Below are 26150 nucleotides of genomic sequence, written 5' to 3'. Positions count from 1 at the left end.
TAAGGCTCTTAGGATAATCAAATTATATATAACCACGTAATGTTTTAATCAAAGAGTTAACGATATTAACTATTTATACTAATTAAAAATATTATAAAAGCATAGAGAATAAATTATGTTAAAAATTAAAGTATATAGATTAAATCTCAAAAGTAGACATATCAAAGAGACCAAAATTGATATTTAACCATTTAGTATTTGTATTTTTAGAAATTTAGCCTCTCTATTTTCAAATTTACAAATTCAGATCTAATTGCTAACACCATTAAATTAGTTGGTGTAGCATTTTGAAATTTTAAAAATACTCACTTAGTAGCCATGTAACAAAAAAAGAAAGCATTGCAATGGACTTAAATTTAACAAATAATTTAATAATATTAATATTTCTCAAAAGTTACATCAACATTTTAATCAAAACAAAGTATTTGAGCTAATCAATGGCATTCTAAAAATTGATGTACCAAATTATGTCAAAAAGTTAAAGTATAAAGATTGAATCTAAAATTTTAGTGTAGCATATAGATTAAAATTGAAATTTTACCATTTTTCTACAAAATGCAAAAAAAGAAAAAGAAAAGAAAAGACTATTCCACATGTATAGACTTTCCTTTTATATATAGAAATTTAGTGTCTCTATTTTTCAAATTTAAAATTTAAAATTTAATTGTTAACACCATTAAATTATTTTATTAAATTTGCTGGTGTAGCATTTTGAAATTTAAAAAAAACTCACTTAGTAGTTATGTAACAAAAAAAAAGTATTGCAATTGACTTGAATTTAACAAATATTTTTATGAATAATTTAATAAATAATTTTAATACTATTAATAACTCTTAAAAATTATATTATCATTTTAATTAAAACAAAGTATTTGAGCGAATCAATGACATTGTAAAAAATAAGGTATCAAATTATATTAAAAATTTGAAGCATAAAGATTGAATTTTAAATTTGAGTGTAACGGGATCAAAATTAAAATTTAACTATTATTATATAATCTAAAATTTGAGTTTAGCATAAGGACTGAAATTGAAAATTTATCATTTGGCTAAAAAAAAGAAGATTACTCATGAGACCTCCCTTTTATAAAATTAATTGACATAGATTTGTTTTATTTTTCAAACTTGAGTTTCTCTTATAAACTATTTGTGATTATCCGAAACATAGTATATTTTTAAAATAAGAAATATATTAAGGTATTCTTACGCGGCACTTTCTTTTGAATTAAACTTTTGGTAGAGATTAATTAATTTTTGTTATGAAATAAATAATAATAATAAAAGTAAAAAGAATATGAGATAGATGAGCAAAGAGAATATATCCTTAATTTATTATTATATTTTCACTTCTAGTAGTTTTTATTATGTTACTTATCACATCAATGGTTATGTATTTACTTTTTTTAATTCTTGCGTTCAAAGCGGGAAATGCAACAGATCTAGTAGGACGGACTTTTTTAAACGTCCTTGTAACAACTCAATTTTTAGTAGTATTGAAAAATGTAGTTTCAAAACTTTGTTTCTGTAAATTGAGTTCACAAATATTAAATATTAATATTTACAAGTTATTATATAAAATATATTGAAGTTTGGTCGAGAAATTTTGTCAATTAAATAATTAATTAAGGCTCGTGGACTAAATTGTAAAAGTTTAATCACTATAAATTTTAATTGACAAAAGACTTGAGGATTTAAATTACAATTAACCAAAAGTCTAAAATAGTAATTAAACCATTTGTAATCAAGTTTTAGTGGAAGATGATGACATGTTTATTAAGCTTTTTAATGATTAATTTAGTTAAACTAAACATGATTATTAAGATTATTAAGTTTTAATTATGCTATAAATAATCAAATAAGTGAGAAGAAAGAAAGAATTGTCATCTTCCTCATCTCTTCTACCATATATAACCTAGGAAGAAAATGAAGAAAATCATTTTGAAGCCAAACCATTCAGCCATTGATTAGAAATCAAATTCAAGTTTTTTTTCCTTATATTTTTTTATGAATTTGAGATCATGGAAGCTTGATTTAGCTAGCTCATGTGCCAATTTGTAAATCTGTTAAAGTTTTAGAAATTTGTCATTGTTGATTCTTGAAGAATTAGGCTTGAAATTGATAGGTTTTAAGCTTACAATATATATATATATATATATATACAAAGAGACTAGATTGCATAGTTCTTTTAGCTTGTTTGTTAACTTTGTTACGTTAAGGACCAAATTGAATAAATGTAAATTTTTCATGAAAATATGTTAGAAATAGAAAGTATAAGGTCCCTGATGAAAATAAATGAAATTGGATTTTAATCCAAGCTAGGAATTGGAAGTTATGACTATCCCGAGTTTAAGGACTAAATTGAATAAAATGTAAAAATTTAAAGATATTGAAAATGAAGTTTATATAGGTTCATACATATCATAGCATAGTATGAAGATATTTGGTATTGATTGATGATATAAAATGATTGTTTAGATCAAGAATTAAATGAAATGGAGCTAATTTAGGAAAAGCTAAAATTGTAGATTAACCCTCAAGTATCCACTTTACATATTTTGAACAAGTTCATATGGAACTTACCACCCTATTTTATTTTATGTATGAATTATGTTTGAATTTATTTGTAAGTTAGAATTAAGTAGATTTTAGTGATTTTGGAACATATGGCTTAAAATGGACTGAATTGAAAAAGTCATGTGAATATTGGTTATTATGAAATAGTACAGGGTGCAAATATGAATGATGATTGATTACAAGACTCGTAAATGAAATATGTAATCATGTATAGAGATTGGTAATGACATATATACAAAAATGATGTCTGTACAAACTTAGTAAAATGTTAGGATACCTATGGCATGCCATTAGGGTTATACGTGTGTTTAATCAGGGATTTTACATGTTATTAAGAAATCTAGCATTTGTTGCAGTTTTTCGAGTTATACGTATCGTAGGTTTAGCTCGAATAGATAACCTTGATATAATGTCAGCTTGTTTGAGCAACTTATTCTTGTGTATCCAAGTCTATTTTACCATAGTTCCATCAGGTGATAATCAGTTGAATGGAAATGGAAACTTAAATGTGAATTGGAAATGAGTTGGTATATGTTGATATTTGACATGTAATAGTTATGAGATTTGAATTAATGTAGTGATAATATTTATGACATGAAAACACTACTAACAAATTTGTTTGGAAGTGTTGATATGTGAATAACTATACCATTGTGTACCAAGGGTAACCATGTTATATGCCACAATGAATAGTTTAGTTATGATTAAATAATCAAGGTATGTTTAGTGTTTCCTTTTGAACTTACTAGCATTCTTAATGCTTACTGTAGTTTTTTTTTCTTCCCTATAGATTATCACCTTGCGGAACTTGTCGAGCTGGATCAACAGAGGAGTTCGCACTATTACAAGATGATAGATATACGTTTGTTTTGAGTCTAGACTTTGTGGTATGTTCATAAAAATTATGGTTGTGTAAATGGTCAATTTGGAGTTAATGTCTTTGTCAAAATGTGATGATGGTTGGATTTGTGTAAAAGGTTTAGTATGTGATCAAAATGATGCATGTTTTGATCTTGTATGATGTTTGTATGCATAATGATTTTAATTAGTAAGTTTTGGCATGATAAAGATTAAAAGGATGATAATTTGAATGGTTAGGTTGCTAAATGACTTGTAAAATGGTAAAAATGATGGTCATGCTTGAAACATATGTTAAGTGTATGGTTGTTTTGGTTCTTTTCAAGGTCATATGGATACTTGATACTCAAAATGAGTAGATATGCATATGTTGATGTAAGGTAAGCAAAATTGAATTTGAAGGAATGACATGGATTGTATATTTTGTTAAATGGTTAATTTCAAATTGTTACAAGTTCATTATGATATGTTTTGTTAGGTTTGGTATGAAATGGACAAATGAATGTTTGTGACAAAATGCTTTGGTTGAAGACATGTAAATAGGTACCAATATATGCTAAGTAGCCAAAAATAGGGGCAACGTCATGGCGAGGGATCCTTGACGTCGCAACCTCGTTCGACAGTGAGTAGTGTCACGATGTGGATATGCACGTTGGTTCGAGACTTTTAAAAACTTTACGTTTTGCTCTTGGGTCACACTCGAGCTAGCAAAGGAGCTTTCGTAAGCTTGTGTGAGATCCGTAACTGATTTTGTGACATGTTGTGAATGTATTTAATGCTCAATTATATGTTTAAATGGTCGAAAAGTGTATGATTGCTTTTAGTTGCTTCGACAATGATTGTAGCATCCTGTGACTTCGACCTAACAATCGGGTTGGACAATGAATGTTACAGTCCCACTATATTCTTTATTTAGAAAGATTCAATTTTACAAAAAATTATGTTTGAGTTGATAATCAATATAATTTAAACAATGAAGACTATTTAAAACAATCCAAACACAAATTACCACATGTACTAAAATAAAAAACAACATGATACTAATGTGTTTCTACCAAAACTCAATCCTTTAAAATGTTAAATAAGAAAAAATATTATTATACCACATTTTTTGTTCAAATATCATACATTTTAGACAATCATTTAAAAATAATAGACTACAAAAGTTCATAGTAAACCTTGTAAACCTATCAATATTTCAATTAGATTTAAAACAATTAAAATAAAAAGTCAAAGCATAACAATTAAATAATATAAAACTCAACTTCTAATGTAAATTGGAGTCCTAATGTATATCAAAAGTATTTTAATTTTAATAGACATTCACTCAATAATATAATATTTATAACAATTTTGAATAAAAATATATATTTAATTTTATATGTTGATTTTAAAAATTAATAATTTTGTACTTAATTAATTGCAAAAACAAATTAAAAGAGAGAGAGAGAGAAAAAGCTGAAATGGACACAAGTCTGGATCACCAGTTCAACAGTTGGCCCAACTTGAAAACTTCAAAAAAAAAAAAAAACCTCTGATGAAAACTCACAAGCACCGTCATTCGCTCTCACCCAAGCAGTGCACAGAGCAAGGAACGAAAAAGTAAATTATGAGCGAAGAAAATTTGGAAGAATGGGGTGCCAGTTTCTTGGAGGAACTTATCCAATTTGAAGAACTCGCACTTTCTCGTTCTCAGGTTAACCAAAACAATCCTACTTCTTCTTCTTCCTATTTACCGTCTCTGCCATCACAGCCACCACCATCCTCACATCCTCAACCCATACATATTACGCCGCCCCCATCCATCAGTTACTCGCCTCCGAGAGAGCTTTCCCAGAGACCCACTGATTTGGGCGGCGCCTCTAATTCGAGTGGTGTTATTGCTAAATGCGCCGCGCCTACGACTCCAGCGCGGCGCGGTGGCAGTTCTTCCAAAGGCAAGGATCTCGAAATCGAGCTCCTAAAGGTTAGTGTTTCAGGCTCCTTTACTCTGAGCTCTTGTTACTGTATTTACTTTTATGAAGAAAAAATAAGAAGTCAGTTATCAGAGATTCTTAAAATGTTTCGGTGAAATTGATGGTTTTACAGATTTTGACTTGGGTATTTGGAAAAAAAATAAAAAGCATATTGGAAATATTTCCTATATAAGAGAATTTTTATTGAAATATTGTGAATTTTTAATGCAGAAGGAGTTGGGACGTGTTTCAAAGCAGCTTGCGGACCTGGTATGTTATTTTGTTTTGAATGTCTATACTATGAATTTGCATGCCAAATAATCCCCCACCACCCCCCCCCCCCAAAAAAAAAATCTGAAAGCTATTGTTGCAAGACTGCTGAAATTAAGTATTGGTTTCTATCTATTTAGGAACATGAGTGTTCGGAACTTAAGAAGGAAAGAAACAAGGAGGATCAGCTGAAATTTCCCAATTCAAACAATGAGGCGAAAGTGGCTAATGCGAATGACATCAGCCTCAATGACAGAGAACATGGAATCCCTGTTGCAGCTCATCATGGGGTTGTACAAGAGTTTCCAAATAGAAAATCGTTTAATGATCAGATTGGCCAACGTACAGGTGAGAAGTTAATTGGAGACATAGTTGAATTTGTTTCTTCTGCCTCCCTAATTTAGTTCTTAACATATATTTTTTCATGCCTCTGTTCCTTGTCTTTTGTAGTCAAGTCAAGCTGTCAGGCAAGTGGAATTCAGACAAATTTCAGTGCTTGTCTTGATCTTTCTGAGAAGTTGGAGGGCATCTGGGGTTTGCCAAGTGAACAAAAGTTTGGAAGAAATTTGATATCCAAGTTGTTTGCAGTTTGTTCGGCAGATATTGATGTCCTGTTTGGGTTCATTAAAATGAGCTCACCTTCCAAAACAGTGGAACCACCGGCGGTTAAGAGCTCAGATGATATGTCTCTAAAGACCTCCATCCATCCTTTTCTTAGTCCTGAAGCTGCAAAAATATCTCGTTTCTACTCTGCTCTAACAAAGGTCCTACTTAATCCTATTGTTTCTTATGGTTGTTTAAACATGATAGGGCTAGTACCTTGTTCTATCATCTTTAGCGCAAAAGAAGTATAGAGACATAAGCAATTAAAAACAGGATTTCTCATGAGAGATATTAGCTTTATCATGATAAGTTAACTCCTGACTATCCTTGCCTCTTTTCCCTATTTCTGCAACCAAAAAGAAAGTTACACCATGATAAGGTGGATCCTAGTTCATTAAGCTTCTGCATTGTGAGGTCTGGGCACTGGGGAGGGGCCAAACATAAACAGCCAGCCTTATTTTTTATTAGAAGACGGGCTATTGCTGCAGCTTGAAAGTATGTGACCTCCAGTTCTAAATGACAACCACCTTACTTTTGTGCCAAGGCTCATCCTGAAATTCTGATCTGAAGAATGAACTATTTAACTTACTAGAGATTAGATCTATAGTAAAATAGGCATGGGATCATGACCTCATTTTGACATATTGATCTATATTTGGAGCTAGTGGTGTTTTTAAGAGTTAATGGTTTCTGTACTGATTGATTTATTTCCATGTTGCAGACCAGTAGTGGAATGTTGCAGCTGCAGGCTCTATTTGAATCTTTGTTTGATCTCTGTACTGTTGAAAATGTGAGTGGCAAATTTCTTATTTGGATTTGGTATGAGTATGGCTTAAGGACTCTTTAATTTCAGTTGTTGAAGCAATGCTCTGTTAACTTTTTTCACTTAAGATATAATTAAATTGTGCATGGTTAAATATATACTAAATTGATATGAAGTATTTATGTCAAAAAGTTGGAAAATGAAAAGACCTTCTAATAATTTCAACACCCATTTATTAGATGACAGTTATGAGGGTTTTTTGGGCCTTAGACCTAGCCTCTGGTAATAGATCTGACCCTCTAATCAAGAGCCAATGGTTGGAGCTTATGAGGAATAAATGCTGTTTCCCGTTTCAAGTATTAGATTTTTTTTTTTAGATGAGTGCTTTTTATTTACTTAGCTGCTTAGGTAACATGAGAACCCAATATGGCCATTGGCTTTATTAGTTTACTAGTGAGGTCTGATACAGTGGCAGGAGAGATTGGATGACTCTATACACCATTCAACATTTTTGAAATTGCTGAAAGAAATTCTACACATTACTAACATTATAGACCAATATCAAACTACTTAAAAATTGGTATGCCCTCCCTCAACCCCCTCGCTGCCCTATATTCACCAAGCCTGAAAAGTAAAAGAAGAGAAGTTAATTGATCATGCCTTGTAAAAGTGTCTTAAGATATTTGTTACTTTTTTTTGTGTGTAAATATGTGCTTTTTGTTTGAATTATTAAGTTTTACTTATTTTATTGGCAATTCCTGAGGATCATCCTTTTTGATACAGGTGGTTATTGTCTATAGATCACTGCGTATACTACATGTCTTGTTGAGCCATCTTTTAACTTTTGAAAGAAAATCCAAAGGAAGGTATGGCTAGCACTTGTATGTTGTTTCTTATTTTCCTTTTGACATGAGGTTTTTATGTGCTTTTGTTGAACCTTTGGCTGGTAGAATCCATCTCTTTCAATATGTCAGAAAATCGGGTTGGATTTATGCAGTTCTTCCCTTTTTTATTATTATCTAATTTTCCTTTTATTATGAATGGAAACAAGAAATTTTGGTGTTCAAAATGTTTATCCTATGCCTTCCCTCAAATAACAACTTGTAGTATTGTCTATGAAGCTGTGATTTGTGCTTTTCCATTTATCTATTGTATGCTTTTCAATTTTTCATTTTGCTGGAAATGCTCTATGCTTTGGTAAGGGAAGACTTTCTAAGTCTTTATACATATTGCGTGCTTATGAACTTTGATTTGATCTTTCCAGTGCACTCTACTCAGGGAAAACTTCTTGGCTGAGCATCTTTACTCTGGGAGCAGCATTGATGATATATTTGGATATGAAACTCGAGATTGGGTACGCATTGGAATGGATGGGACTTACACTAGTTGCATGCCAACTGGAGTAACACCTTCTGAAGCAAAATATATCTGCGGGAAAGGACGTTGGGATACTAGCTCTGCATCATTGTTTTCCCATGTAAACTGGATTTATCTCTTTGAATTCGTGCATCTAATTGTGATGAATAGTAGTGAAGAATGTGTAAGATTGGAAGCAGTCTCAATTATGAATGTCATTCTAATGAGAAGTGATGCTTACACAGAGAGAGAAAGGTAAGTTTGTATGGTACTCCTTTTGCAAATTTCTCGGATGATATGCTACTTTTTATTTTCTAAAAGTTATTTTTCTTGAGCTAGGTTTGGCCTCAGTGAAGTGTTTGACAGTATTTCACAACTACTGAAAATGGAAGCTGGATTGCTTGTACAGAAGGAGGCTGTGCACTCTCTTTACCTGCTTTTAAATTGTACTGTTCTTTCTGCTTCTTGTTTCCTCTTTCTTTCAATGCAAAGGAAACAATGTGCTTGAAATTTATTCTTCTACTCAGTAGTTAGTTGATCTATCATACATGTTTTATTCTGCTTTAAAATCACATGTTGCTTTAGGGATGGCAACAAATTAAATACTAAAGTCAGCATATTACAAATATCAAGACAGACTATTAGACATTTTCAATTAGAATATTCTCTGTGAACAATTTTTTGGTACAAGAGGGGAACACCTAGGCATGAACCTAAGAACTCCATCTCAATCTCCTTCCTGTGATCATTTGAACTTTTCTATCCCTGGACTGTACGTGTTCTTTGCTGATCTTCAGGTTTTAAGGCCAGGGATAGAACAATGTCTTTAGACTCCCCCCGGGGAATACAGTGTTATTTTTCAATAAAAGCTGAACCAAACTAAATTTTATCTCTGTGCCTGTTCCCAGTGGCTTATGGTTCTTTGTTGGATGAAGGTCCTAAATTGGTGGTCACATTCTGCTCTGCTTGTACAACGGAGGCTAGTGCTGATGCTGCTAATGGTGCAGAAAACACAGCTGCTACTGAAAGATTCACTATGATTCTTGAGGGTTTGGCTGACTGTATAGCTTGCTCTGGGAACAGTTTACAAGTAGGTTACGTCAAAGAAATTTCATTCTTGATTTATTTCATGAGTTAATGCATGATTGGTACTTAAAAAAAGTTGTAAAGATTATCCTAGGTTCTCCACTAGTAGGTTACATTAAAGAATTTCATTCTTGATTTATTTCATGAGTTAATGCATTATTGGTACTGAAAAATAGATGTAAAGATTATCCAAGGTTTCCCTAGAAGACTGCCCTTTTTTTTTTTTTTTTAAGTAATGGAATATGATTGCTGAAGCTAATAACTTTTCAGGCCTTGGAACTACGCAAAAGTGCAATCACCTTACTCGCTTTTGTGGCCTCATCTGGAAAATCTGGTTTTGAAATACTAGTGAATAACAAGCTATCTAGAGAAGCAAATTTTCTAACACTAATTATGCAACTATTGGCATCTGAGATAAACTTGGAAGCCTCAGTCAATACAGACTCTGATGAAACCTTCAGGGCAAGGTAAGCTATGGCTCTGTCTGTGTGTATGCCTGTTTGTTTCATTGTTCTGTGATGCTTGGGTTAGCATGAAATTGTCTGCATTCAATGCTCTGTCTGCATGATTATTCCCCAACTGTGAGTCACATTATTTGCTCTTTGCCCTCAATGCTTGCAATCCTTTTTCAATCATACCGAAAACATTGCTGACAATCTTTGATGTTCTACTTTATTTGTCTTAAACATTGACTGCTCATGTAATAGTTCCATTTCTGCAGGACATTATTGATACGGGAAGTGCTGATATTACTCAATAGACTCGTGTCAAACCCGATACACTCTGCCACTGTATTGCGATTGTTAACCAACAGCAGGGATATGGTCAGTTTAACAGTTGCTATTGCAAACAGATTGTCCCGGAAAGAACAGATTCAAAGGCTGTCTGAAAGCATAACCAAGCAGATGAGAGAATCTGAAATTGTTGACTTGGGGCGAATGTTCAAGAGAAGGGTTTCTACTTATCTTGGAGAGTGACTTGCTGTGAGTGAAACATATCACATTTACATTTTCTAATGCATAGCTTCTCCTGATTACGGCTTTTTCTTGGAGAAAGAAACCGAGATTCTGGTGCAGGGTGGAAAGCAAGGCGTCGGTAAAGATGTCGAATCTAAATGATCTTATCTGGGAAATTTTGGCTATATATTTTGTAGTTAAAGCCAAAGCAATTTTGAAACACAGCTGATTCCTAACTCTACGCAATCTGCTTATACTACGTTGTGGTCATCGTCATTTTTTTCAATCTTGAAATAGAGTGTCATTGCATTATACGTACTTAGCCAAAACAATAAACAAACAAACTTGATTACCATATGTCTAAAAATGTCAGCAAAGAAAGATTATACCCATCAATTCAGATTAATAAACAGGAATATTTGAGTAGTATCATTTAAAACGACTTTGAAGCGATTCAGTGCTAATGGACCTCCCATTCTCGGCTGAACCCTCTAGAGAATAGACCTCCCATTCTCCATTCCTCCAGTAAGTATAATAAACTTCTGGAATGTTTGCATCAGGACCAAGGGTCATAATCAATTCCTCGGGCATATCGAAAAACTCGAGTACTTTTAACTTGGTCAGATGTTGAATCCCTAATGGCACCCTCTCCAGCAATTTACAACGTTGGATGCTCAGCTTTTCAAGACAAGGCATTGCTCCATCTTCTACTTGTATGCATCTCAGCCCTTCAAATTTGTCTATACCCAGAAGTTTAAGCTCCTTGAAACCGCCAGCCTTAAAACGTAAAGTGTCTCCTTCCACAGCTTGCAGCAATTCAAGATGTACAAGGTTGGGCAAGTTTTGAAGAGATTCAAGTGCATCATTTGGCAGCCTACTCCATTTTAGATATATCACTGCCAGGCTTTCGAGACAAGGTATCCACTCTGGTAACTTCTCTAATCGCCCATACAGGTATAACCTTTGAAGTAGTTGAGGAGGAGAAGAAAGACATTGCAGATCAATGACCTCTTCCTTAACCGATGAAACAATTGACAATGCATGAAGGTTGATCAGCTTTTCGATGGACGAGCACAAAATCTTTCCATCTTCTTTTCTCATGTTTGTAATGCCTAGTCTTCGAAGTTGCACCAGTTTTCCCAGCTCCATGATAAGTGCGTTATCATGGTTTACATCCATAAAACAAAGCTTTTGAAGGGATTGTAGAGCTCCTATACCTGACAAGGCCTGAAAACCGTATTTGGAGTGAAAACGTGAATACGAGGTGAATTCATAACGGTATACCAGAAGATGATGAAGTTTTCGGAGCTTTAGGATCTCAACTGGCAATTCCGAAACTTGGGAGTGTTTAAGGTCCAATGTCTCTAAGTCCTGAAGCTTCTTTATAGAACTCGGAATTGTCGTGATTTTGGTATCTCTCAAGCTAAGATACCTTAACAGTCTCAAGTTGCTAATTTCCTCTGGAAAATTCTCTATAGGCGCAGCTCGCAAATCCAACACCTTAAGCAGCCTGCAACTATTAGGAATCAATGTATCTGTTGGTGAAGAGGAGAGTGGATCACCCGTATCAAACGCAAAAAAAGACCGTAGATGAGAAGCATTCATATTCCGTTGTGCATTTGCCAATGCGTTATGTATTGCGAGGCGCCGAACCTTTTCAGGCCATGTTGCATTTTGTTCTTTAGCAACTGCAACGAAGTTCTGGTCCCTAGCATTTGAAATGATGATTTCTCGCAGAAGGTCATGAATGCGGCATGCTTTGACCCTTCCATCGTTCGTCATCCCGGCTATCTGGATCATGCTTCTATTGAGGAGTTCATTAAGGTAGTCCTCTGCAACTTCTTCTTGTGTCTTTCCTTCTTTGGCTTCGACAAACCCTTCAGCAATCCACAGTCGAATCAGTCTCATATTCTCAATCAGATGGTTCCCAGGGAAGAGGCTTAAATACAAGAAACAAGATTTCAAGTGGTATGGCAAATCATTGAAGCTCAGCAAAAGCACTTCTTTGAAGTTGATGAGCCTGCTGTTGTCCTCAATTTCAGCACCGAGGCTACGATAAACCGTCTCCCATTCCGCAACTGTACGCCTTTTCGTAGCCAAAACACCACTAATGGCCACAATTGCAAGGGGCAGCCCCTCACACTTGTCCAAAATACGTCTAGAATGTCTCTCCAATTCAGCAGGACATGAGTTCTTTTGGAAACATTTCTTACAGAAAAGAGTCCACGACTCGTCCGGAGACAAGGGCTCTAAGTTGAAGATCTTATCTTCAGATTCTATGCACGACGTCGAAGCTACCTCAGAGTTACGCGTTGTAAGCAACACACAGCTACCACGGCCATTGTTAGCTAATGCGTGATCGAGCATTTCCCATTCATTCATATGCCAAACATCATCTAAAACAATCAAGTACCTCCTTTGCTGAAGGAAACCCTTGATTATCATTTTCAGGAGAAACGAATCCATGTCATCGACACCTTGAGGAACCGGCTTCCTGATCGAATCAAACAGTTGCCGTACCATGTTTCTTAGGAGCTCCTCTATCTTGAAAGGATGAGAAATGGTGATCCAAACATGTACGGCGAAATGTTTCTTCACTTTGGTGTTGTCATAAACTTGCTTGGCCAAGGTGGTTTTTCCGGAGCCACCCATTCCGACCACAGAAACCACCTTGCGGCCGGAGTTTCCCTCGACCAACCATTGGACGAGCTGCTCTTTGGAGTTGTCAATACCAACTAAGTCAACGCTATCGAGAAGGAGGGCATCCCCTCTTCTGTCTATCCATGGATTCACTGTGGCAATGGAGCTTGGACCTTGCTCACTAGTCCCATTGTTGTCAAAATTCGGACGCCTGGCAGATACGTTGCTGATTCTGGATTTGATGCCGTTTATCTTGGAAGCAATCCGATGTTGGGCTTTCAAGTTTTTCGTAAAGCAGCAAACTTGGTGTAGAAAAGCATCAAGCCCATGCCTATGGTCATTGACAACGTCAAGCTTGTATTCATCCAGGGTATCTTCAGTGTCGTAAGCAATCTCTCTCACTTGCTGAACCCATACCTTGAGTTCTTGGTTACTCTCCCCCACCGAGTCAGCCACTCTCAGGACAGCTTTCAAGCTCTGCAACTCGTCCTTGATGTACTGTAAATCTTCAGGGATCCCTTGTAAAAGCTCCACCTCATTTTGCAGAAAAGTTGTGAGCTTTTCAAGAAGAAATGATACTGCAATTTCAGCCATCCTTAATTTTCTAATACAATAGTTTTATGAGTTCAAAGTTATGTCCTTTATAGTAGTTTGGGCATATACGCGTTTCTTTTTTGCATTCAAAAGCTATATCATCTTTTGTGTCGACTTTTCCACTGATGGAAAAAAAATCGTGATACTTATTCAAACAAATTGGCATATGCTTCCGATTCCAGACGCCATAGCCACTTTCATGGCAAACACTTTCAGAAATAGTTACGCAGTAACCCAAATCTGTAATTTCTGCGCAATTCAACACGGATAGGTAGACTTGGTAAAATGGAACACATAGGTTCGGCGACTAGCACAACCAGCCGAAACATCGATATCCATAGACCCAATCCTTGATGCTTGTTCACTCCTAGGCCAATGGGACAGCTACATCCTTTAAATCGACCCAAAGCTCCAATCATTTTTTTTAAACCAATAGGAGTATCCTGTTTTTCTATTTTCCGAATTAAAATCGAACTAATATACCTAAGAAATTTTAATAATAATAATATTAGAAAAAAAGGTAAAAGTATAATAAAAGCTATATTTAGAAATTAGAATTTTGTTTAGTTTTAATGATTTTATTTATTGGGTTTATATGTTAAAAAATTTTATAATTTTATTATAATTTTAAAAGGATTTTATTTTTATTTTTCAATGTTCAAAAAAACAAACTAAAATCGAATCGAATTGATGTGATGTGATTTGATTCAATAACATCAACTAACCAAAATCGAACCGAACTATAAAAAAACTCGAACCAAATTAAATTATCGATTCAATTCAATTAATTGATTTCATCGGTTTTTTTTATCAGCCCTATTCAAAATGTGGATTATATATAGATACATATCCCTATGATTTATATTAAAAAAATTAATGAATTTAAAAAAAAAAATCATATTCGTGAAGTTAAAAAACTCAGCCCTTAGAAGTCTCGGAATACGATTAGTAAGCTTGTGGACGTGGCTTTCGTCGGAATGATCGAAGTGCATGTATAAGATTTATTAGCAGCTTTGCTTAGCTTGGCGTACAAGAATATAGTTAGTAAAACATCCTTAGCCACACAATTATACAAATAGAAAAAGTCAAATACTATTGTCTGAGTCTCACAGTCGAGTCGTTAAAGAGTGCAGCGACAGTTTTCCACAATACTAAACTGTTTCTCATCTCTTGTGCAGATTTTGCAGAATCTTCCATTTTTTTTTCGTACAACAAAGATTTTCAATAATTTAATTAAATACCTATCTGCAAAATCTGTAATTTATTTAACCAATGATTTATAAATAAATAAATAAATAAATAAAATAGGGTGGAAAATCATAGAATAAAAAGGTGATGTACCGATTCTACATAATTTGGTGCAGCCCCACATACATGAATCAGTTTTCGTCATAGGAATTGTCAAATATTATTTTTTTAGCATTTGGAGCATCAGCAGCAATTTCCTTGAAGTGAATAAAACATAAAAGTAATGCTTGGTAAACTTGACATGAACCCCAGGTGTTGTGTCATAGCAACACCATAAACAATCACATATCCCACTGCTGTTGTCAACATTCAGTTCCAGAATAAAGATTAGAGCAATGATGTTCATTAATTAATTTGCAAGAGCATACCATCAAACGACAGCTTCCTTTATTGAATAATGAGAGTGCCTCGTTACGTTCATATTGTGCTTTGAAACATCATTCCAACCGGCATATAATTGGGGCCAATTAAGATGAGAAATCAATTTGAAAGAACCAGTGAATAATTCCAAACAGTAATGACTAGAAAGGAGCAGCCACTTACCACCAAAGATACCTCCTTAAGCTGACACACTTCATTATTCATCATATCCTTCAAACGACCAGGTCTTCTAATGACTATATCCTGAGTTTAACTGCTTCACCAACCTCACGAGCTCCAAGAAAATTTGAACCAAATCCAGGAAAGGATGTCATATGCTAAAAAGACATCTAAATAGAAGAAACTATGTAAGTACAGCCCACAGATAAAGTTTCTACATATACTATAAACAAATTGCTAATGCAAGAGCAAGTCAAACGAATGCATACATATTCAGCCAACTCTCTTGTAGGGAAGGGGAAAGTACAAAGCAAAGTGGATTCTTCTCCTTCGATGATTTACCATTTCGTTTGGTCAATAGGTCATGTCTGATCACAAAGGCCAATGCCCCAACACAACACAAATAAATTTAGATTCAGCATAAGACAACGATTATGTAAGAATTAAAGGACTAGTTAAGTACAAAAATGTAAATACCTGAGCCAGTTTTTGCAATTCAAATAAAATCACGAACTTCCAATAGAAAGGGTGATAAATCATAAAAATAACATATTTTAATCTCATTTTTAATGCGTTTTTATGATTAATTATGTAAATTAGTGAATTTGATGCTCCTAATCCTTTAAATTCATGTTTCTATACTTAAGAGAGCATTTGGGAGCAAAAGGAGCGAAAAACGAGCTAAAATCAGACAAATAGAGTTATTTCCAGGATCCACACGGCCTGGGCATTTCCACATAGGTTGGCCACACGCCCGTGTGAGCCACACGGGCTGGCCACACGCCCATGTTCCAGCCCGTGTCGACATCGCACCCTACTTCCCAAATACTCAGAAAAACCCAATTTTTAGGCTTTCTGAGCATTCTAAAGTTTATAAATACCAATTAAAAAAATACCTAATGGGGCACTCAGAGAAGATCGAAGAAAAGACTTGAAGAACGTCATCGGAATCAACTCGGAAGCGGTTCTCCTTCAAGATTGAAGATCTCCATTTAATTTCCTTCGAAGTTTTATTGAGTTTCTTTATGTCTTGTTGTTATCCTAACTTTAAGATGTTTCTGTTCAGAATTATGAACTAAATTCCCTATATACCTAGAGAGGATGAAACCTATGATGAATCTTATTATTTAATTTCTGTTTTTATGCGATAAATACTTGAGTCTTGTTCTCAATTATGTATGCTTATTTCATGTTTTAATATTTTTAGGATGTTAATTCATGTTAATGTGCTTATTTCAGTGGAGCAAAAGTCTCTGTTTAAGAGTAGATCTAACATAATTGAGTGGAGTTGCATGCAATCCTAGAAATAGGACAACATAAATCTATCGGATTAGAGTCAAATCTAATATGGGAATCCATAGATCGAGTTAATGCGACGATAGGGGTTTTAATTAGAAAGAGATTTCAATTAATCAACCTAGAGTTAGTTGTTCTTACTCTCGAAAGAGATATTGGTATAATTTAGGGATTTCTACGGATCAAGACACAAGTGAATAAATAGTTTTATTTAGATTCATAATAATAGGTGAAGTCTAGGTGGATTCTTTCCTGGGTATTGTCTAGTTCATTGGTTATCTTCGATTATTTTCCTATTTCATTATTTGTTGCGTTCTTAGTTAGATTAGTTTAATAATTCTAGATTAAAAACAATCACTCCAATTTGTCGACTAAATAATAGAAAAGCGGTAATTACTAATATTTTTAATCCTCGTGGATATGATATTCCCTACTAACCATAACTATACTATTGTTCGATAGGTGCGCTTACCTTAGTCATATTTATAGTTATTTAGTGACCATCAAGTTTTTGGCGCCGTTACCAGGGACTAAAATATTAGGAGCACTCGATTTTTATTAATTTAACCATTTTTTATTTTTGTTATATTTTTATTTTTAGTTTAATTTTTGTTTTCTAATTTTTTTATTTGCTTCTGATAGGTTTCTTTAGTTTATGACTAGAAGAAACTCGTCGGGGCCATTACTGTTTGACAGCGAAATTGAAAGTACAGGTCGCAGAAATCGTAGAGAAGTAAGGAAGAGTCGATAGAGTGTAGTAGACAAACAAGATGACGTTATTATTACTGAGGAGATGGGTGGTAATCAGAATAATTAGCTACCTACCGCAGTTGCTGCAAATCCAGATCCTGTTCCTCGTACTATGTACGATTATGCCAAGCCCACTCTAACTAGGGCTGAATCGAGTATTGTGAGACCCACAATTACTGCGAATAATTTCGAACTAAAGCCGAACACTATTCAGATGGTACAACAATTTGTTTAGTTTGATGGTTTGCAAGATGAAGATCCAAATCTCATTTGGCTAATTTTCTGGAAGTCTGTCATACTTTCAAGATAAATGGTGTTTCTGACGACGCCATTCACCTACGGTTATTCCCTTTCTCGTTGAGGAATAAAGCTGAATAGTGGTTGAATTTTTTTACCACGAGGTTCTATCACTACATGGGATCAAATGACCGAGAAATTCCTACTGAAGTACTTCCCATCGGCTAAGACAACCAAGTTGAGGAATAATATATTTTCCTTCGTTCAAATCGACTTAGAAACCATATATGATGCATGGGAGAGGTATAAGGATTTATTGAGAAGGTGCCCTCACCATGTGTTACCTTTATGACTATAGGTTCAAACCTTCTACAACGGTTTGAATCCCTCAACTAGACAGTTGATTGATGCAGCAGTCGGTGGTACATTAAATAATAAAACACCCGAAACAGCTTATGAGGTTATAGAAGAGACTTCACTGAATAATTATTAGTGGCAAGTCATGAGGATGAAGCCGAATAGAGCAGCCAGTGTTTTCAATCTAGATGTGATCACCATGTTATCGAATCAGGTAGAACAATTAAATAAGAAAATTGATTATTTTTATGTTTCTACGCAGGTACATCCGATGATGCAATGCAATACAAATAGAGGTGGAATGAACAATCCAGAATGTTTACTCTTCGCTCCTAGTACAGAGAACGAACAAATCAATTATATGGGTAATAATTCTATGCCTCAAAATAACCTTTATAGTAATTATTATAATGCAGGTTGAAGGAACCATCCCAATTTCTTTTGGGGTGGTCAAGGAAATCAAAGAGCACAACCCCTTCCAGGCTTCTAACAATAACCTTACTAACAATAGAAGAAGCCGAACCTTGAGGAGATGTTGACGAAGTTTATTTCAGTGTCAGAAACCCGCTTTCAAAATACTGAAACAATACTTAAAAATCAACAAGCTTCAATCCAAGGGCTTGAAAACCAAATAGGTCAACTTGCTAAGCTAATCTCAGAAAGACCACAAGGTAGCTTGCCTAGCTATACCGAAACTAACCCAAGAGAGAAACTTCATGCAATTACTGTTCGAGATAAAGAAGGGTTAGTTGAATCTGAATCTGAACCAAGGTAAGAAAGTGTGGTAAGTAACGGTAAGGTTGAGGTAAGCCAAAATGAGTAAAAACCGGTTGGTAAGGAATATAAACCTTGACTGTCATATCCTAATGCGATGAATAGAGACCACACGAACGAACAATTTGGTAAATTTCTTAAACTTTTGAAAAAATTACATATTAACATACCGTTTATTGAAGCTCTTTCGCAGATGCCCAATTCCGTTAAATTTTTAAAGAAACTTTTGGCGAAAAAGAGGAATTTAGATGTTTCGTCGCATGTGGAGCTAAATGCAGTTTGCTCAGCCATTTTGCAAAACAAATTACCCAACAAATTGAAAGATCCAAGTAGTTTTACTATTCCTTGTTTAATTGGTAGTTTGAATATTAATAATGCTTTGGCTGATTTAGGGGTGAGTATTAATGACATGCCCTATAAAATGTTTAAACAATTAAGTCTTGGGAAACCTAAACAAACTAGGATGAGTATTCAATTAGCAGATAGAACCATTAGATTTTCTAGGGGCATTATTGAAGATGTTCTTGTAAAAATTGATAAATTCATATTCCCAGTTGATTTTGTTGTTTTAGACATGGATGAGGGTAATGAAGTACCTTTAATTTTAGGAAGATCCTTTTTAGCAACTGTTAGAACTATTATTGATGTTGGTATGTGTGAGTTAGTACTTCGTGTAGGTGACGAAACGATTACTCCCCAAGCTCGTGATTCTGTTAAGATATCTAATGATCGAGATGATTTTACAAGTTTTGTTAGTATGAGTAGCCATGTGACTCAAACTTCTTTGTAGGAAACCCCTTGGAAAAACGTGATGGAGCCACGTTCCTGTCCATGTGACAGAAACAGAATGACTCATGATGAACAAATGTTGCAAATCAATGAATTAGATGAATGGTGAACACATGTTAAGGAGAAACCAAAAAAGCACGATGAAAAGTTAAGGGGACACCATATAAATATGTGGATGAAATGAAACAATTTAAGGTTAGAGACAAGGTACTTCTGAATAAAACGGATCCTCGAATTGCTACTTCGGAGCTTGATGCAAACGGATCAAATCCCCTTACAGTACTGAATGTCTTTCTATACGGTACAATTGAGGTAACTCATTTTGAATTTGACACATTTAAGGTAAATAGTACTCGACTTAAACCTCATGTTGATAATAGAATTGATAACGAGAAAGAGGAATTTCGACTCCGGGAACCACCGTAACAATGCGAATGCGAGGTAAGTTGAGCTTAGACTTTAAATAAGCGCTTCTCGGGAGGCAACCTGAGTGTTAACACTACTAATTCTTTTAATTTTTTTTCATGTTATTTTTAAAACTAATTAATTTTCAAAATTTTTAAAAATTAAAAAAAATGTTTTTGATCCACACGACCTAGACACACGGACGTGTCCCAGGCTGTGTGTACTATAAGGGGTTCGATAGTGAGTTACACAGCCTGGACACTCGGGCATGTCCTTGGCTGTGTGGATACTGAGACTTAAATTTTCAAAAATTCGACGGTTACACGGCTTAAAATGACACACACGACTTGGCGACATGGCCATGTGACCTACACGGCCTAGACACATGGGCGTGTCCTAGGCCATGTGAAACCTGGAGCTAATTTTTTCAAAGTCAGAGAGTTACACGAGCAGGAGACACGGCCTTGTGAGAGATACGGCCAAGCCACACGGGCGTGTGGGATCTCACATGGGAGTGAGAGAAGCGAAGGAAAACACACATTGCCGTGTGAAAACTGGGCTAATTTTTAATTGCACACGGGATGAAAATACTCCACATGGTCGTTTCACACGGCCATGTGGCGTAAACCCTAGAATTCTTTTCTCAATTTGTCTTTTTCTTCTTCCCCAACCAAGCTACCCCTTTTATTTTATTTTATTTATTATTATTTTTATATTATTTATTTTTATTTTCCTAATTTTTTATTTTATTTATTTATTATTCTTATACTTAGATTTTAAATTTATTTTAATTTTTCGCTATTTTATTATTTTTAGTATTTTTTACTATTATTATTGTTTTAGTTGCTTTATTTTTTATTTTCTTAAACTTATTTTAATTGTTATTTTTTAAATATATTTTTATGGTTGTTTCGATCGAGTTATAACCCATTAATCTTTACTATTTGTGTTTATTTTCTTATTAATTTGTTCGAATCATGCATTACAACTAGATTTATCTACAATTATGCTTTTCACCATTCGACAATTTCATCCAATATTGAGGCGTTTAGGTTTTCTCCTCTCTTATGATATTACATTTATCTTGTTATTATTTATGTTTGTATATTGAGGACAATGTACATCTTAAGTGTGAGGAGGTTATTTATATAATTATTAGAAAATCTCGAATTATGTCTTGTGTTTAAGTAATTTTCGATACTTCTATTAGAATGAATTTTTATCGATTTGTGATTTTTATTGATGTGTTTTGGATTAAATTCATAGATATTTGTGCATTGGTTGTTTTAAACTTTAAGACATGAAAGAATCAATCATGATAAGTTTATTTTCAAAATTAAAAATTTTAGGTTGTTTTCCTGAATTTAGGTATTACCTTGAAGTTTGAGGTTTGCAAGATTGACATAAAAACTCATGATTTTTTTGTGAGATTTTGAGCCTTTAGAGCATACATTTTTCTTGTTCATTTTATTATTGTTATGAGTGTGTCAATTTGATTTGTTATTTTAGAACTTGCGTCGATTATACAAGTCAAGACCAAACATTTTGATTTGATATATTGAGATGATAAAGGCACTTAGGTTTTAACCCACTTATCCCATAAAAAGCTTACCTACATAATTAACCTTTAGTGAACCATGTTGAGCCTAACACACCGTTTTTTGATTTACCCATTAATGTTAACCCATAACTCATTTTTTTTTATGAAACTTTTTCCCGTTTTATTGACTCCATTTTTTGTCGAGATTTGATTTGGTTAGTTGCCTAATTATGCTCTTTTGTTTGATTTGTTGGATTATTTCTTATTGTTCAAAACAAAAGAAAAAAAATCGACAAAAAATATAATAAAAATATTGATCATTATTTAGTTCTATATTGATTGAACTTGAATAGTTAAATTCATATTTTGAGAAGAAGCTCGTTTTTATTTTTGAATAGTTTTTGATTGATGTAATTGTTTTTTTTTAAATTCAGCATTTGTTTATTTTTCTAGTTTGGTAATTTATCAATTCGATCTCGATTTTAACCAACTTTTTCAGCCTTTCTCCACACCCTTAACCTAAGCCCCATTACAACCTCTTAAAGACATTTTGATTTGTGTATCATATCATTTTATAGTGGTGGAGATTTGATTTTCATGCAAGCCTATGGTAATGACTTTTCATGTTTGACTATTGAGTGCTTATTATTGAACCTTAAACACTTTGAGTGATTTGAGTGAATCTTTAGTGAGGATGTCAATTCTTATCGATTTTTAATTAAAGGTAATTACTTAGATAAGGGGAAATACCTATGTTTTCATGCTTTAAAAATGTACGACTTGGATTGTTTGAATATTTAGTGCTCTTTTAGTTGAATTATCAATGTATGATTATTTGTGAATTATGTCGAAACATTATTGATGAGAATTATAAGTTGAGAAATATCAATTTTAATTGTGTGTTGAGGATTTTGCTTGAGGACAAGCAAACGCTTAAGTGTAGAGATATTTGATAAGCTGTAAAAGTAACATATTTTAATCCCATTCTTAATGCGTTTTTGAATGATTAATTATGCAAATTAGTGAATTTAATGCTTCTAATCCTTTAACTTCATGTTTCTATACTTAAGAGAACATTTTGGGAGCAAAAGGAGCGAAAAATAACCTAAAATCGGACAAATAAAGTTGTTTCCAAGATCCACACGGGCTGGCATTTCCACACGGGCTGGCCACATGCCCATGTGCCAGCCCGTGTCAATATCACACCCTACTTCCCAAATACGAGGAAAAACCCAATTTTTAGGTTTTTTGAGTATTCTAAAGTCTATAAATACCAATTAGAAAAAGACCTAAGAGGCACTCAAAGAAGATCGAAGAAAAGACTCGAAGAACGCCATCAGAATCAACTCGGAAGTGGATCTCCTTCAAGATTAAAGATCTCCATTTAATTTCCTTCGAAGTTTTATTGAGTTTCTTTATGTCTTGTTGTTATCCTAACTTTGAGATGTTTCTATTCAGGATTATAAATTAAATTCCCTAGATACCTAGGGAGGATGAAACCTATGATGAATCTTATTATTTAATTTCTATTTTTAGTGATAAATACTTTATTCTTGTTCTCAATTATGTATGGTTATTTCGTGTTTTAATATTTTTAGGATATTAATTCATGTTTAATGTGATTATTTCAGTGGAGCAAAAGTCCCTGTTTAAGAGTAGATATAACATAATTGAGTGGAGTTGCATTCAATCCTAGAAATAGGACGACATAAATCTACCAGATTAGAGTCAAATCTAATATGAGAATCCATAGATCGAGTTAATGCGATGATAGGGGTTTTAATTAGAAAGAGATTTCAATTAATCAACCTAAAGTCAGTTGTTCTTACTCTCGAAAGAGATATTGACATAATTTAGGGATTTCTACGGATCAAGACACAAGTGAATAAATAGTTTAATTCAGATTCATAATAGTAGGTGAAGTCTAGGTAGATTCTTTCCTGGGTATTGTCTATCACATTGGTTATCTTCGATTATTTTCCCATTTCATTCTCTGTTGCGTTCTTAGTTAGATTAGATTAGTAATTTTAGATTAAAAACAATCACTCTAATTTGTCGGCTAAATAATAGAAAAATGGTAATTACTAGTACTTTAGTCCTCGTGGATACGATATTCCCTACTCACCATAACTGTACTATTGTTCGATAGGTGCGCTTGCCTTATTCGTATTTATAGTTAGTTTAGTGATCATCAAAGGGCCAGGCATGAATGGGAGATGGGCTACTAAAATCCTTGTAGCACTTCAGAACATTCCCTGGTACATTAGAGTTAGCAAACGATTTCAGTGGCACATATTTTGCTTCTTCGGCGCTCTTTACACTCACTCCCACCCTCCCATCAAATGGAACTAAATCTTGTTTTTCTTTTATAGTTTCACACAATTCCCCATTTTCTTCCTCTTTCTTCTGCATTTTGTTCTCTTCTCAATTCCCTTCTTGGAATTCAAGTTCTTTGCTTTGTCATTCTTGCTCTCACTGAGAGTAATTTCTTCAGTTTCTTGGTGATTGAGCTTCACATTTTCTTCATCTTGGTATTATAATGTTGGTAATTTCTTCTTCTTCTTCTTCTTCTTGGTCTTGATTGATTGATTGCTCATGTTTGATGGAGTCATTTTTTGAAGCAGAGCTACGAAGAGAACCCGACCCCAAACAGTTTGTTGAGTGTGGGAAGTTAGAGTTTTAAATAGTTGGAAAGCGTTCGATTTTAAAAGTCATTTTTGTAAATTTTATATCTCAATTTTTTTTCAATTTTTTAAACTAATTTAGACACTCAATTTTTTTTTAAAAAAAATCTAATTTGGTTGTCAACATTTAAAATAAAATAAAATAATTATTTTTTAATGAAATACTAATTAAAATGTTAATTTTTAATACGATATCTCAAATGACAACCACATATCTTTCATGCTAATTTTTCATTTTTATAAACTTTTTATAATTTTTAATTTTAAATATTTTATTTTGATATATTTAAAATTATTTATTGATATGATGTATAAGACAAATAATATCATGTTAACATGAAAGTACACATGAATTGTCTTGTAAGTTGTCACACCAACATCATTAACAAAATTAACCTTTTAATCAGTAATTTCATTATAAAAACACGATTTAATTTTTTTAAAGAATAAAGTTTAAATTTAATTTTAAAAAATAAAAATTAAATTAACAATAAATGCCGACATTGACACCTAAATTTACCATTATGCCATTTTAAAACTTCACCTCCCACCGCTATTCAACTTGGCCCTTGGGTTCTTTTTTTTTTTTTGCGCAAACCAGTTGTTTACTTCGTATTCAATTTTTCCTACACACTGTGCGAGTGAATATAGTCATGCAGATTAAAAATGTTTGATTATATCATTTGGTAAAGAGCAATTGATGATTCATTTCAAGTCAATAAGACAAAAGTAAAAATCCCAAGCATCACCAAAATTTTTCACATTTGATGTAGGGGTAATTCTGCTGGACTCGAAATTCAAAGTTCAATATTTAATTTTAAACTCGATTGAATATTTATTTTTAAGTTTAAGTTTGATTAGAGATATAAATTAAGTTTATTTATCAATTTTCATACTCAAGTTTAAATTCGAACTCGAATGCTCATACATATTTGAGTTCAAGCTTGATTTAATAATTAAACTTAAGATTAATAATATATATTAACGGAAATAATATAATTTAATAATATAAAAATATTTAAATATATATTAAAAATGAAAAGCTCAATAAAACTTGCAAGCCATTCAAGTTGGATATTGTTAAGCTCAAATTCGTTTTAATTGATAGCTTGAGTTACTCGAACTTACCTTGATAATTATTGAATCGAATCTAAGCAGCTTATGAGCACAGATGTCTCATTTACATTCATCATTCATTACACCTCTATATTGATGATGTCGAATTTAGTGGTAAGAGATCTAATCTTTTAGTACACAAGCAAAGTTAATATATAGGGGTATCATAGAACTTAGATCTCTTGTTGTATTGAGTTCAAAAATAATAGTTCATCTCACTGAATTAGACTCTATAAACGTATGGAAATCAAATTGCGTAAATAAACTTTTTATTGTTTATCGTAGCGCTATAAAAAATACCCGCTTTGGCCCTCACTTTCACTCATACTCTATTTCTTAGCTTTTTAACAATTAATTTAGTTGAACATGACCTAAATTTTATCGAATTTACTACTAGGCCTCTGTAATAGCTCGATTTTTAGTGATGTCAGAAACAGTGGTTCGAGACCACCAAATCCGAAAAATAAGCTCATAAATTTTATTATTTAATATTTAGGAGCCAAATGAGGTTTTTAAAAGATTTTTGAATTAGTAAGTTTATGGTTATAAGGATTTATTAGATTAATTGATTTAGAAAAAGAGGTATCGAGACCTCTGTAACACCCCTAACCCGAATTCGTCGCCGAAATAGGGTTACAGAGTATTACCGAATTTTATAAATTAATTTTCAGACATTTCATTTCATCTAGCATTCATATTTGAAACCAACCAAAATCAAAACATTAATGAGCCAACGTTGGCCAAATTAACTTATACATG

At 33.4% G+C, this 26150-nt stretch overlaps 2 protein-coding genes and 1 non-coding gene across 3 annotated transcripts; 1 reads left to right on the top strand and 2 right to left on the bottom strand.

The window, feature by feature from the left end:
- The first annotated feature begins 4934 nt into the window (after positions 1–4934).
- Positions 4935–10733, top strand: LOC105764968 (protein SENSITIVE TO UV 2). Its single transcript, XM_012583814.2, has 11 exons — positions 4935–5398; positions 5619–5657; positions 5798–6005; positions 6108–6421; positions 6982–7050; positions 7807–7889; positions 8302–8634; positions 8719–8825; positions 9315–9469; positions 9736–9932; positions 10187–10733. Exons 1-11 carry the CDS (start codon positions 5042–5044, stop codon positions 10440–10442), a joined length of 2118 nt encoding a protein of 705 aa, XP_012439268.1. The 5' UTR covers positions 4935–5041; the 3' UTR covers positions 10443–10733.
- Positions 10734–10790: 57 nt separating this feature from the next.
- On the bottom strand, positions 10791–13981 carry LOC105764967 (disease resistance protein RPM1). The gene has a single exon (XM_012583813.2). It carries the CDS (start codon positions 13653–13655, stop codon positions 10851–10853), a length of 2805 nt encoding a protein of 934 aa, XP_012439267.1. The 5' UTR covers positions 13656–13981; the 3' UTR covers positions 10791–10850.
- A 3980-nt stretch (positions 13982–17961) lies between these two features.
- LOC128035679 (small nucleolar RNA R71) lies at positions 17962–18068 on the bottom strand. Its single transcript, XR_008192231.1, has one exon. It is a non-coding gene; the product is annotated as a small nucleolar RNA R71 (small nucleolar RNA).
- Positions 18069–26150: the final 8082 nt, after the last annotated feature.

This window comes from Gossypium raimondii, chromosome 12, assembly GCF_025698545.1.
Source record: "Gossypium raimondii isolate GPD5lz chromosome 12, ASM2569854v1, whole genome shotgun sequence".
Taxonomy (NCBI): Eukaryota; Viridiplantae; Streptophyta; class Magnoliopsida; order Malvales; family Malvaceae; genus Gossypium; species Gossypium raimondii.
This window is presented reverse-complemented; position numbering and strand designations above follow the sequence as displayed.

Bases quoted from the DNA above. Each gene is read 5' to 3' on its own strand.
- LOC105764968 (XM_012583814.2), top strand. From the start codon at position 5,042: ATGAGCGAAGAAAATTTGGAAGAATGGGGTGCCAGTTTCTTGGAGGAA. The intron at 5,399-5,618 runs GTTAGTGTTTCA...TTTTTAATGCAG, and splicing joins TCGAAATCGAGCTCCTAAAG to AAGGAGTTGGGACGTGTTTC. The intron at 7,051-7,806 runs GTGAGTGGCAAA...TTTTTGATACAG, and splicing joins ATCTCTGTACTGTTGAAAAT to GTGGTTATTGTCTATAGATC.
- LOC105764967 (XM_012583813.2), bottom strand. From the start codon at position 13,655: ATGGCTGAAATTGCAGTATCATTTCTTCTTGAAAAGCTCACAACTTTT.